Source organism: Myotis brandtii, unplaced genomic scaffold, assembly GCF_000412655.1.
Source record: "Myotis brandtii unplaced genomic scaffold, ASM41265v1 scaffold693, whole genome shotgun sequence".
Taxonomy (NCBI): domain Eukaryota; kingdom Metazoa; phylum Chordata; class Mammalia; order Chiroptera; family Vespertilionidae; genus Myotis; species Myotis brandtii.
Window position 1 is genome coordinate 1772407 of NW_005370710.1, and position 14128 is coordinate 1786534.

The following is a 14128-nucleotide window of genomic DNA, read 5'->3' on the forward strand; positions in this document are numbered from 1 at the left end:
TTTTAAAGCCAGAAATGGTTATTAATGTGAGCTCTCTGCGTGGCTGGAATATGGGTCATTTTACTAATTAAGAACAGAGGGAGTGGAGGGACCGTGTTCGCCGTCTCCTCCGAGGGGCTGACTCCTGTGGTAGACTGAGCTCCGTGTCCTGCTAAGAATGGCCCAGGCTCGGGAACAATCCACTGAAGACCAGGACCTGCTCCCTTTGGGCCCTGAAGCCAAGCGGGCGGCAGTGTGGCTTCGGCGAGAGGAGGACTCTCAGGCTAAAGGAAGCTTCAGGGTAACTGTAGGTCATTGTAAATAAACCATCACTGAAAACCACAGCAGCCAGGTCTGGGGCTCCCCGCGTCGCTCTGGCCACGGACAGTAGCGCCTGCGTGAGAGCCTGGTGTCAGGCGGGGGGAGGGCTGCCTCCACGCTGGGGCCGGGGCCCAGCAGAAGGTCCCACGGGATGAATCTACCACATTCATCACGACAACGGGCTCTGGACCACTCCCTCTGGGAACTGTCCTGAGAACGCCACACGGCTAACTCACTTCACCCTCCCGAGCACCGGGGGTCGGTGTTACGAGGGTCTGACTTGCACACCTGAAGGGAAACTGAGGCACGGGGATGCTGAGTGCGCCCAGGCCCCTGGCTGGGAAGGGGTGGTGGCAGATGACAGCCTTTTCCGTGCACCCAGGGCTCCTCTGGATGCCATGTGCCTATTCTCTCTGTGCCCCCTTCTCCGATGGGAGCTGGGAGTCATCAGCAGCGCTCACTGAGCCACGCACACGGCCCGGCCCCGGCCAAGGCCGGCCCGGCTCAGCAAGGTGCCTTCATTCACAATGAACCACACGACTCCTTCCTTTTCCTGGCTCCCACCTGTGCTAAGCCGTTTCCAGGGCTCTGCCTTACCAGTCAGGGATTCGGTAGTGGGACCCGCATTCAGAGGAAGGGGAAACGACCTAATGACAGCAGAGGGGACGGCAAGGACGATGGGTTGGCAGCAGCAGCTCTTACTCAGTCGTGACCGCGAGCGAGGCCTTGAACCACGTGCTCACATGTGCGGGTCCATTCATTCCTCCTGAGGACCTGACAGTAGGTGCAACTATGACGCGCATTTTACAAATGTTTAAAGTGAGGCTTACAAAGGCTAGGTCCCAAGGGCAAGACTAGCAAGGAGCAGTTAGAGGACTTCAACCCAGACCTGATTCCAGAGTCCACATCTTAATTTGGATGTCAAAGTCCTTAAAATGGTTACTCAGAACACCCCGGTCCTCCGCCAGACCGAGCACCAGCTCCAACCGGAGTCTCAGCCCACGGGCAGCCCCGCCAGCCCTGAGGCCCACTTAGCCCCGAGCCCACTCCACACCCAGAGCACCGGGTGCTCCCACGGTCCACCCGCCCACCTCTGACCTCGTCTCCACCGAGAACGCAGGCAGCACACGCGTCCCGACTCAACCCGGGGCATGCTCAGGCTCTCCCGCTGGAAGAGGACACACCCACCCCCCAGTTCACGGGCCACAGGTCCCTCAAAGGTCCAGACGCCACAGAGGGGACCTGGCTTTCAGCAGGTCGTTCACAGCCTCTGCTGCCGGTGCCGCGTCTACCCGCACCCCCGCCCGCGCCCAAGCCGGAGGGGATTACGACTTTGCTCTGGCTTCCATGGGGTCGGGTCTGCATGAGCAGGAGCAGGGGCACATCAGGGGCGGAGTTTACAATGGATGTGTGCACCCGCCACCAGACACCCCACAGGGCTCGGCCTCGACTCACCTTATGGCACATGTAGGAGCCGCCTTTCTTCACCCGGTCCTTCCCGGAGGGGGGGCCCTTCTGTGGAGGGAGGAGAGCTCCTGAGTCCAGAGCGCAGCTCCTCTCGCCTTGGACAGAGTCCGTTCAGTCCCACCAGCTCCCTCGGGGTGGCCTACACCCCACGTGCACTTCCTCCAGGGCCTTGCGCCTGCACCCCTGTACCCCACAAGCCCCCTCCAATTCCCACCATGCTCTAAGGCCCAGCCCCACCTCTCAACCCACAGCACTTGTCGCCTCGATGACCAGGACACTGCAGCGGCGCCCGGTGTCACCCCGACATCACCCCGTGACCCTGCTCCCCCTGATCCGCAGTCACCCGCACCCTCACTGGCCTGCTCCACCAGCCGGCCGGCCTCTCTGAATTAGGTCTTCACATCCTACTGTGCGACTCTAATAAACCCTTTGCTCACTGAAGGAAGGAATTTGCTTTTTTTTAAATTTATTTATTTATCTATGTATTTTTTAAATATATTTTTATTGATTTCAGAGAGGAAGGGAGAGAGATAGAGATAGAAACATCAATGATAAGAGAGAATCATTGACTGGCTGCCTCCCAGGCAAATGCCCTAACCTTGACCTCCTGTTTCCTAGGTCGATGCTCCTGGGCACACATGCTGCCAGGTGAGATCAGAGACGGACTGAGCGTCCCCCTGGGGAAGCCCCGGACTAACTCGAGAGCACCGGGCCTGCGGGCTGTACTCACTGGGTTAAGTGCCTCCTCAGCAGAATGGCGCACGGCCCACCAGTCCGCCGTCCACTCCCACGCGTTCCCCACGATGTTGTACAAGCCGTAGCCGTTGGGAGGAAAGGCATCGACCTAAAGAGACACAAGGGAAACCATGGTCACGCTCCTCACCTCGCTCAGAAACCTGTGTGTCGCCCTGGCTGGTGTGGTCAGTGGGTAGAGCGTCGGCCTGTGGACTGAAGGGTCCCAGGTTCGATTCCGATCAAGGGGGCACATGCGGGCTCCATCCCCAGTGGGGGGCATGCGGGAGGCAGCTGATCAATGATTCTCTCTCATCATTGATGTTTCCTTTCCATCTTTCTCTCCCTCTTCCTTCCTCTCCGAAATCTATTTAAAAACAACAACAAAACAAAAAAACAAAGAAACCTCTGTGCACAGAAACACACTAGGAGCTGTAACTTCAAAGTCTGAAAGTAAGTAGGAGCCACTTTCCGGCTGGCTCTCCAGGGGAATTCCGAAACCTAAGGAGAGTGTGCACACATCACACGGGAGGGAAGCCAGCACAGCTATCCGTAATGAGAGACTAGTACTGATCAGAAGTCAGATACAGATCTGACGGGGAACAGAACCCACGTTAGACCCACTGTGAGCTGTCCTCAGCTGGGCTGTGCTGGCCACACAGTGTCTCACCACCAAGTCCCCACGCCAGCTCTGTCCCCACCGCCAGCGCCACTAACCCCCGTCCTCAGAGTCACGAGCAGAATGGGTGGATGCACCACATGCTAACAGGGCCCCAGGGCAGAATTTCCCTTTGAATTTTCCCCCTTATACTCCTCTTTCACAGTTTCTACAGTAACTATCCCGGAATCAGAAAGGAAACCATGTTAGAAAAACACTGCCTGGTCGGTCACTAGCGTTCGCTGTGTGCACAGCGGCTGGACGTGGGGCAGAAAGGAGCGAGGCGGTCACCCACCCCTCGTCTCGGTCCCCGGGCTGCCGCCTCGTCTGCAGCCTCACTACTCACGGGCGCGGTGCCGCGGAAGCCGTCCTCGCCGGTGTCGGTCACAGGAAACTCGCCCTGCCAGAGGTTGGCATAGTGCTGGCCCCTCGGCTGCAGTTTGTTGCCCCAGGGGAAGAGTCTGCCGGGAGAGATGCAGGTGTCAGCCGTCAGCCCAGCCCACGGGTGTCAGCCCGGCCACGGGCATCAGGTGCCGCACAGGCCTCAGCCCGGCCACGGGCACGGGATTCTGGACTGAAGTCGCCAGCAGGGACGCAGTGGAAGGGAACACCGCTCGTGTGCTCTGAGTGAGCTATGTGATCTTAAATCCTAAATGTGTAAAAATAAGCAAAGCGTCTACTCAGGGCTTTGTAACTCCCGCACAGCTAGTTCACGTCCAGGTCCCACCCATCTCCCTGGGTGCTCCCTGGAAGCAGTCGCGGGACTAAGGGGACTGGCGGAAGCTGGGAGGCGTGCGGGCTGGGCCCACAGGGCAGCGCCCGCACCGTGGCCGCACGTTTTAGAGCAGCGGTTCTCAACCTGTGGGTCGCAACCCCTTTGGGGGTCGAACGACCCTTTCACAGGGGTCGCCTAAGACCATCGGAGAACACATATATAATTACATATTGTTTTTGTGATTAATCACTATGCTTTAATTATGTTCAATTTGTAACAATGAAATTGGGGGTCACCACAACATGAGGAACTGTATTAAAGGGTCTCGGCATTAGGAAGGTTGAAAACCACTGTTTTAGAGGCTTCGCTGCTCTAGCAGCTTTTCCCACAGCGAGTTTCCCGGCTCTCGGCTCCTGCAGCAGAGAAAGGCGCTGCTTCCAGAGAAGCCTGAGTAAGAAAACGCTGGCGGCCGTGGCCACGAGCCCTGGGAGGCCTGTGCCACGCCAGCCTGGCCTGCAGACGCCATGGATGCAGGAGCCGCCCGCCCCACACCCGCTGACCACTGGTCACGTCGCAGTAACCGGGGCACAAGGCAAGCCCAGGACGGAAGCCTGGTGTAGAGCGACTCTCTCACCAGAACCAGGCCCAGATCTGGAAGCAGCCAGCACCTGTTTGGGCAAGACGGGCCATACCTGTCGTGCAGGCCCCCGCGGCAGCTGTACTCCCACTCGGCCTCCGTGGGCAGGCGCTTCCCGGCCCACGCGCAGTAGGCCACCGCGTCGTTCCAGGAGACGTGCAGGACCGGGTGGTCCGGCCTGGAGACAGCGAGCGAGGAGGGAGTGAACTGCAGGGCACAGACCAGCTCAGCAAAGCCCAGTCCCCTCCGCCCTCGACACTGACGCGGTCCTGGTCCCCAAGCAAGCCCCCCACCACGGGGTTCTGACTCCCCAGCTCCCAAAGGGTGACAATTCCTCTTAGAAGCACACTCAGACCCATCATTTCTTCACTGTGCAGGCTCGCCCGGACCCCACGGAGCCTCACTTGGATGGTGGGTGTGAGAGCCTCCCAGCCCCCCTCTAAGAGGTGCTCCCACTGCAGGGTGCTGTCAGCCCCTTCGGGGTTCCCACAGCTGCCTGAGCCAGCTCAGAGCCACCAAGGGCTAACAAGGGCAGGGGCATGAGGCCCAGCCATTCTGGCCACTGCAGCAATCCTGTGGGCAGCAATTCTGTGGGTCTGTGTACCCCTAGCTCCTGCGGGATTGGGCGGGACTCCGTGGGCCCATGTAGTCTTAGAAAAAATGTCCTGGGCCCCGTGTCCAGGCCCCCAGCCTGCCACACCTGCTCTCCCTGTGTCTGCTGAAGAGCAGCAGCTGGCTGCCCCCCTCTGGAGTCCAAGTCGTTGTATTTTCTAAGGGTGCAGAGGGTCGAAGGGAAGGAAGTCGGAGAAGACAGGGACGGACATTCCCTGGGTGCTGTTTCAAGTGGCCTGCGCACTCCTAGTCAATCCCTGTACCTCCTAACTCCCTGCAGGAACGCACCCTGACCCCGTTCTTCAACAAATGCTGCTGAGCGCCCATTAGTGCCACTCGCTGCTCGTGGAACTGGTAAGAGAGGCACTTTCCATGGCTCAGTGACTGAGAGTCAACCTAGGAACCAGGAGGTCACAAAGTGATTCCCGGTCGGGGCACAGGCCCGGGTTGCAGGCTCGATCCCCAGTGTGGGGCGTGCAGATGGCAGCCAATCAATGATTCTCTCTCATCACTGACGCTTCTATCTCTCTCTCCCTCTGAAATCAATAAAAAGATATTTTTTTAAAAAAAGAGATGCCCTCTTCTCAGAGGATGGATTCTGGGTAAAATGCATGCCCTGTGGGTTTCGTTAAGTTCAAGACAGATGCTGACTGGGAGCTCAGAGGGCAGTCACCCTGAGAGACCCAGTCCCGCGTGACTGGCCCCTCCCAGCTTGTCCCAGTGGAGGCTGCCACCCCGGGCTCCAAAGGCCTCCTGCCACTTGCCCAGGGGCTGCGCCCCATGCAGAGCTCCATGTACGCCGGCCGGGCAATGAAGACAATCACCAGGAATGTGGTCAAACCAGGGCTGGGAGCCCCGCCTGGAAGTGGGCCAGGAGAGCAGTGTCCTTGGGCCCCGAGCTGCCGCCCTGACCCAGACCTGCTCCCCCGGGCTGAGTGCTGCTCTATTTCTGCTGAGATAATTACTTCCTCGCCCCCGAGACGTGCTGGCTGCCCCCGCTCGCTCGGCGGAGTTTCAGTCAGCTGGTCTTTCCAAAGTGTGTCAGCCCCGGATGGGGGGAGATCCCCAGTGTGGGGCGTGCAGATGGCAGCCAATCAATGATTCTCTCTCATCACTGACGCTTCTATCTCTCTCTCCCTCTGAAATCAATAAAAAGATATTTTTTTAAAAAAAGAGATGCCCTCTTCTCAGAGGATGGATTCTGGGTAAAATGCATGCCCTGTGGGTTTCGTTAAGTTCAAGACAGATGCTGACTGGGAGCTCAGAGGGCAGTCACCCTGAGAGACCCAGTCCCGCGTGACTGGCCCCTCCCAGCTTGTCCCAGTGGAGGCTGCCACCCCGGGCTCCAAAGGCCTCCTGCCACTTGCCCAGGGGCTGCGCCCCATGCAGAGCTCCATGTACGCCGGCCGGGCAATGAAGACAATCACCAGGAATGTGGTCAAACCAGGGCTGGGAGCCCCGCCTGGAAGTGGGCCAGGAGAGCAGTGTCCTTGGGCCCCGAGCTGCCGCCCTGACCCAGACCTGCTCCCCCGGGCTGAGTGCTGCTCTATTTCTGCTGAGATAATTACTTCCTCGCCCCCGAGACGTGCTGGCTGCCCCCGCTCGCTCGGCGGAGTTTCAGTCAGCTGGTCTTTCCAAAGTGTGTCAGCCCCGGATGGGGGGACAGGAGCCCCGAGCCAAGACCTGAGCGTGCACAGGGGCCACCTGGCCGGACGTGCTTCTCCGCAGACAGTGTCCACAGCCCCTCGGAGAGGAGTGGCGGGCAGGCAGCAAGGTAATCCTGCCAGGAGGCGGGCGACTGGCCTGTCAAAGGGGCGCCTTCAGACAGGACGCGCAAGGGAGGAAGGCGGCCCCTTAAGAGCCTCCTGCGAGCGGTGCAGTGTCTGGGGCCTCAGGGGAACATGCTATTTCCTGCCGCTTCGTCCCAACCACCAGTCCGAGTGCCCGCCCTCCCGCCCTCCCCCGCAGATGGGCACCGCACTGTCCTCGCAGCAGCAGGGATCTGCCTGGGACGGAAACACGTCGCCGGGGAGAACAGCCCCTCACCTGTGCAGGACAGTCGAGTCGGGCCCCTCTGGGTGTCGCCAGCTGGCGCCTTTCACAGGTAACCACCAGGGAGCAGCCGCCACCTCAAAGCAACCAGAGGAGCCAGGTTAGCAGCGAGGCCGCAGGAAACGGCTCAGCACGTGCTCAAACGCGCCCACGGTCTCCATCCAAACGAACGCCTTTCCCAGGACGTGGGAAATAAAGACTTGGGTGTGAATAAATCTCTCACAAAGAGGAGCCGTTCATATCGTACAGCACGGTGGGGCGAGCACTGCCCCCTGCAACCCCCAGGAGATGCGTGTCATGACGCACCTGTTCCTGAGGTGGCCATGGCTTCCAGCCCCCCCACTTGCTGACCTCTCCTGGACAAACCCCAAGTTTACAGTCTCTGAGTGGGGCTCTTTCTGTAGGGGAGACTCGGCCTGGCCCGTGGGTTTCACGCGGGGTCTGTGGTGGTCCTAGCGGTGCCACCTCCACTCCCCTGGCGCTGAGGCTGTCTCCTCCGCTCCGGGCCGTGGTGGCCTCTTTGGAAGGGGAAGGTTGTGGACAGGTGAAAAGTCCCGTCCACGCTGAATGGTGGCTGGTGCGTACGTTTTCTTAGAGCCGCTGACCCCCGGGCACGCCTCCTGCTCTGGGGTGGACCTCATCTCTCCACAGAGGTCCGCAAGGACATCGCCGAGGTTCGGAGGGGTGATGTCAGGCCGATGTTATTGCTTCACCCGAGTCAGACCTCAGAGGGCCCGGGACTCGAAAGGGCACCCGAGGACACTTGAACAGGGTTCAGATCTGCGGCTCCGGGACCCGCCAGGCCCGTTATCCTGTCCCATCGGGGCTTCGCCTCCAGGGCTATCGCGCTTCCTACTTCCTGGGCAGACGCCACACACCGACTCCCAGGTCAGGCGACACCTGCTCTTTTCAAAGGCAGACACAAGACACGGCCATGGGACGTGCTCCCTTCTTATCTCATCCAATCAGCCAGCCGGGCCTCCCGAGCAGCTCACTGTGACCCCGCCTCACCCCACGCCCAGGCGCGCTCTCCCCCCTGGACGGGCCACGCCAGGTCGGAGCGGCAGCTTTCAACACCAAGTGCTCCGACAGAGGATCCCCGGCGCCTTCCTTCCTGACAAGGACTCACTCATGGCCTGAGTGCCACAGCGCCCCCGTCCCGGGCAGATCTGGCGAGGGACAGGCACTTGGACAAACACCCACATCACGTAAGGGAGATAAACTCAGGAGAGGCAGGCACGGGAGCCATCAGAACCAGCAGGTGGAGGAACCTAAGTCCGGCATGCGAGACAGAGGGCATTTCGGGTGGACGTCCCAGGGCAAGCCGAGCTGACCACACACGGCGAAGGTCTGGTCTGAGCTGGGGACAGGCAGGCCCTGCCAGGTGCTTGGCCTCAGGTGATCCCAACGCATCCCTGCCCGCCTGCAAGGCCCCGTCCTCCAGGGCCTCCTCCTCCCTGACCAGCCCCCCCACTCGCTTCCTGGCACCCTGTCCTCGCCGCCCCCTCCGCAGCGCCTGCCTGCGGTGTCCCTGCTGAGACTGCCTCAGCTGTCACTGCGGGCGCCACGGATGCCGGACACTCTTACTCTTCTGAATCTTTTCAAACAGATGATGCATGTGCTATCAGTTTTGTTTCTAACATTTGATATGAAATATTCATAAATCAGGTAAAAGAAATACAGTAAACTGGGTTCCGGGTCTATGTTGCTGCGTCCCTGGACTTCGAGACTGAGGCCAGGGAGGGACCTCTGTGCCAGTTCTCGGGACAGCACGGCCCTGGCAGACCGTGGGCATCTCTAAACCAGACGCATTTCAGCCAGAGAGCAAGCCTTCACCCCGAGGCAGCCACGCTCACGTGCATCCCCATGGACGGTGAAGCACAGGCCCGAGAGACGCAGACACAAGCAGGCATGAACCCAGGCTGGGCCTGTGCGCCGGGTGCAGGGCAGTGCCGCTCACCGCCCAGGACGGCCACCGGTGCTGGACAGCCGGGGCCACGCCGGTGCTGCTGACACGCGAGAGCCGCTTAGGTACTTACCGCCTGCTGGATGCCGGCCTTCACCTGCTCGCTCAGCAGGCCTTCGAAGACGAAGGAGTCGCCGAACTTCTCAGCCTGCAGGGAAAGGGACAGGACCCGGGGAGGGCTGTCATCACGCGTGCCCCCCGTGCCATTTCTCGGGTCCAGTACACTGAGCTCTCGCCTGACTTCCCAGGGGAAACAGAAATGGCCTGCAGCACCTGGCTTCCTACCCCTGGTGACCGTCACTCAGACACCATCCTGTCAGGCTCTGCGGCTGACACGAGTGCTTCCGGGGAAACTGGCTTTGGGAAGGTAACTGCTCCTGCGACGGAAAGCCAACCCCAAGCTTTCAGATAGTTTATGACACACTAGCCCAGTGGTCAGCAAACTGCGGCTCGCGAGCCACATGCGGCTCTTTGGCCCCTTGAGTGTGGCCACGAAGTTTCAATCGCACTGTACGTGCGCGCCCGCACGTGGTATTTTGTGGAAGAGCCACACTCAAGGGGCCGCAGTTTGCCGACCACTGCACCAGCCCCTTTTCATGTGGGATTTCACCACCAAGCCCTGTCCTTGTTCTTCCCAGATCCAGCCGAGAGCATTCAGTGCAGTGTGCTGATGCCCTGACACGTTCTAAGCCACGAAGGTGTCCACTGTGCTGACAGGGGCCAAGCACCGATGGAATCCGTATCTGACGATGTGCAGTTAACACACTGTCTGGGTCCCCAACTACCTGCTCACTCTGTGCACGTGACCCTCTCTGCAGGCACACACCTGGCCCTGGCTCTCTGTGACGCTACAATCCTGGGTTTCCTCCGTCTCCACCCTTCCTGCTTATCTCCTGAAACACACAGGCTCTTCCTCCAGCCCCCAAACACCGCTGCTCCCAGCCCTGCCCGGCCCACAGCCTCTCGGGCTCCGGCCATCGAGGAGGCCAGGCAGCTTGTTGCAGAGACTGGCTCTGGAGGTCGGGGTGAGGCCAGGAACCTGCACGTGAGAACAGGTCAGCGGCCGGTTCTCCGTCCAGGAGACCACTTTCTGGGACACACCACGTTTAGGGGACAAACTCCCAGTGCCATGGCTTTAATGAAGGAGAGCACCTAGTGCCTCTCACACCCCCACCCCCGGCCAGTGCTGTCCTCATGAGACACCGCCTACCTCCTGGGTCCCTGTCCCTGCATTTCAGGCCTCACGAGTACCTCCAACTCCTTCTCCTAAAGGAGCTCTTCTCATCACCTTTTCTCAACCCCCACTCTTCCTCCTGGGCTCTGTGGTCCCAATAAGCCTGCGCACCTAAGCCTTCACCCACACCCACCAGTACCTGCACACCTAAGCCTTCATCCACACCCACCAGTACCTGCGCACCTAAGCCTTCATCTACACCTACCAGTGCCTGCGCACCTAAGCCTTCATCCACACCTACTAGGTGCCTGCGCACCTAAGCCTTCATCCACACCTACTAGGTGCCTGCACTCCTAAGCCTTCATCCACACCTACCAGTGCCTGCGCACCTAAGCCTTCATCCACACCTACCAGTGCCTGCACTCCTAAGCCTTCACCCACACCTACCAGTGCCTGCGCACCTAAGCCTTCACCCACACCTACCAACACCTACCAGTGCCTGCGCACCTAAGCCTTCATCCAACACCCACCAGGTGCCGGCTTTGGACTGAAGGACAGAGCTCAAGGTCAGTATTAGAGGCGTGGCCCGCCCTCATCGTGCTTACATGGGGGCACAGACAAAAACCAAGCCAAATGAAGAAAACAGTGACAACTTGACTTGACCTTGTAAGGAAAAGAGTAGCGAGAAAGGCTCCTTTCACAGACTGAGCAGAGGGGCCGCCGAGGGGCCGTGTAAGCTGAGATGACTCACGGATGAGAGGCAGCCAGCCACGCACATCAGGGGCAGGCGCGGGGCCAGGAAACTCCAGGAAGGGGGAAACACGGGCCCCTGAGCTGAGAAAGAGGGGCGAGTCATCCAGGAAAAGAAGCAAGAGCAGCCATGAGAGCAGGAGGTGGGCTGGGAAGCAGGGGGGAGGGACAAAGAAACTGTGGCTAAACCAGGAGGCACTGTGTCCAGAACAGTCCTTAACCCTCCTTGCATCTGGACCCCTGGGCAGAGTGAAGCTGTCAGGACCCCTGCTCAGGGTGACATGTTGGATGGATAAAGTAAAATCAATATGATTACAAAGACAACTAGTTCTATCAGAATATTCATCACATTTGTGCTACAGTAATATATATGTGCTCTATATTAATATATTAAATACGATCTCGTGGCAGGTCCAATAGTTATCACTTCTAAGGAGGGGATGAAAGCAAACAATGACACGATGTCTTTAACAGCAACAATGAGACAAAGTGTCTGGTTTCTGTGGGCGACAGAATCACAGGTCCTGCTACTACTGTGGTTGGTCATCTGCCCCGTAACTGAAGGAAACGGGAGATCCCAGGTAGAGGGTAGAAAAGACACAGGAGTAACTTCCCCATCCGAGTTTCTGGCCGCCCTAAATTCTGCGCCTCCCGTCTTCACGAAGAACCCTGGTCTAAGCTTCCGTCCCTGGGAGTCAGTCGCCTGCTACTTCATCGCACTGTTGAGGAACCTGGCCGAGAGCATCCTTAGGCCACAGGAAACACGGGGTCTCTGCTTCCACAAACAGGCACGAAAAGACACACGCGCTCTGCCCATTTTAGGAAACGCCCAAGAAGCAGAGCAATGCGAAGCCAAAACTGTATGCTGCTTCGCTGTCGGCATTCACTCTCAAGTTATTTTTAATTTTAAAAAAAGACAGGGACTCCACACACTGAGGGCTAGGGTGGCGTCCTGTGGTGAGAGAGCAGGGAAAACAGGCACCTATTGGACCAGCACCATGGAGACGCTCACAGTAACCCCGCCCTGGACAGCCTCCCTGTCCCTCCTCCCAGGCAGGACACACCTGCTCAGAACCTGGCTTTCTGATCCAGAGACCACAGCAGGAGGCCGCCCTGCCTGCCAGGGGGTCGCCTACGAGTCACCAGGCACTGGAATAAACCAAGAAAACGCAAAGCTGCCTTTCAGCACCTGTCTCTTGGGAAATAGGTTTCTGAAACAACCAAACTGCAATTTTCTGAGCAGGAAAAGTGGCCTTACTTGACGCGTGGTCTGTTATCCCAAAAGACCCGGTGGGCAGGGGCGCTGCGGGCAGACTGAAGCACTAACACGGTACAGCAGAACAGCAAAGGGCACAGGCCCTGGGCCACACCAGTCACACTGGCATCCCGGCTCCCACCAACCAGCCTGCGAATCAGGGCAAGTCACTCTCCTAAGCCTCAGTTTGCTACCTTAAAGGTAACCTACCGCTTGGAGTTGCCAGAATTAAGTTAGACGCTATGTATGCAAAGGGCTTGGCACAGTGCTGGGCCCACAGGAAAAGTGGTGGGAGAGCAAGCTGTCCCTCCCCACCCTGACCCGTTAATTACCTCGGTCAGGTAGCCGGTGGCGTTCACGAACCTCTCGAAGTCGGCGTTACTGACTTCATAGGCGTCCATGTAGAAGGCATCCACGGTGACTCTCCGGGCGGGCGCCTCCCCGTCCTGCTTGATCTGAGGGTCATCCGTGCCCATCGTGAACACGCCGGCGGGGATGGAGACCATCTGCAGGGAGGGGGGAAGGCGCCCGGCACACAGTGAGCCCCCGGGACTGAGCAAACCCCACGGGCGGAAATCACTGTCCAATACACCAAGGAAACAGAAGGACCAGTCACAATAAATGCAAGCTCTCTAGAAAAGGGGTTTCTCTGGTCAAAACTCTACATGTAAACGTGAGGGCCTGCTGTGGAGGCGGGTCTGGCTACAGTCCCAGCCTGCCAATGACTGGAGCGGAGGGTCATGGCGAGCATTCCACGTCAACATATGCGGGCATTTATCCTTCAGCACCCTCCAGTTTCTTGTGAATTACTGTTAAAAGCAAATGTAAAAATGCCAGATGAAATGTGTTTAAAAACCCACGGAATGAATGCGGGCCTCCCATGAGAATGGAAATGTCTTAAGTCGCTGGGACTGAAAATCTAAACTTTAGATTCTAAAGAGCCTAAGGGACCAGGTCTCCTCCCTATGCCCTTGTCCCAATTATTTCCTGATTGCAGCTCCTTGGATCCCATTATCAACAACCACGGGTTCCTACTTTGTGTTTCCACTGACTGTCTTTGCTAGCGGTTGCCTTCATTTCCGTGCCTGCGTGTCCCAACGAACATGGAACTATGTTCAGTTATGACATGTGGGTCATAAACATCCTATTACTTGTCTTCAGAAATCAGGCCTGACCACTCCCATCCCTTGATCCCAACAACAGAGGTCACCAGTCCTGCTGGGTCTCCCAAACTTCCATCCCTCCAGCCTCCCCCCTCCTTTAACCCCAGATACTGCAGTCGCCTCACCACTGGCCTCCCTGTCTGGCCTCACCCTTCCTCACACTCCTTGCTCCTAAGCCCTCGCCCCTCCACTCACTCATCCATTCCCCACACCCTGGACCCTCCACTCACTCATCCATTCCCCACACCCTGAAGCCCAACCGAACTTCCTGAAAGGCCAGGCTCCCGTCCCCATGCGGTTTAGACAGCTGTTTGTAACAGGGAGATTAGCAACCGCCTAAGTGCTCATCAGCAGAGAACTGGCCAGGAGAGCAGCTGCTGGTGACCAGCCCTTCCCGGCCTACGCGCTGCGGTGCCAGGGCCACCAGGACAGCAGGTCTTGGCCCTCAGGCTTCTGCAGGAGGGACCCACAAGCGGGCGATCAAGTCAGGGACGCGGAGGCCGGGTTCCTTCAGTCAACGAAGGACGAACCAGCCCTTCAACCCCACCCCGTGACTTAAAATTCTGAGTATTCATTAATAAGGCAGGGGAAGGGGCGGGAAACGGGGGGTGGGGGAGGATGAGGGGCAGCTGGCCTCCAAGTAAACC

At 58.6% G+C, this 14128-nt stretch overlaps 1 protein-coding gene across 3 annotated transcripts in view; it reads right to left on the bottom strand.

The window, feature by feature from the left end:
- SUMF1 (sulfatase modifying factor 1) overlaps positions 1-13521 on the bottom strand; it is a 16614-nt gene extending 3093 nt beyond the window's left edge. Inside the window, exons 1-8 of one of the 3 annotated variants that reach the window (XM_014529749.1) lie at positions 12651-13521; positions 9213-9287; positions 7168-7250; positions 4565-4687; positions 3504-3618; positions 2498-2611; positions 1756-1815; positions 37-373 (exon numbers count right to left, since the gene is read on the bottom strand). In XM_014529749.1, the coding sequence (XP_014385235.1) occupies positions 152-373; positions 1756-1815; positions 2498-2611; positions 3504-3618; positions 4565-4687; positions 7168-7250; positions 9213-9287; positions 12651-12824 (966 nt within the window). In that variant the 5' untranslated portion in view covers positions 12825-13521 and the 3' untranslated portion in view covers positions 37-151. Of the gene's footprint in view, positions 1-36; positions 374-1755; positions 1816-2497; positions 2612-3503; positions 3619-4564; positions 4688-7167; positions 7251-9212; positions 9288-12650 lie in introns of those variants that run through there. The other 2 variants (XM_005881889.2, XM_014529750.1) reach the window with 2 other exon arrangements.
- Between the last annotated feature and the right edge of the window lie 607 nt (positions 13522-14128).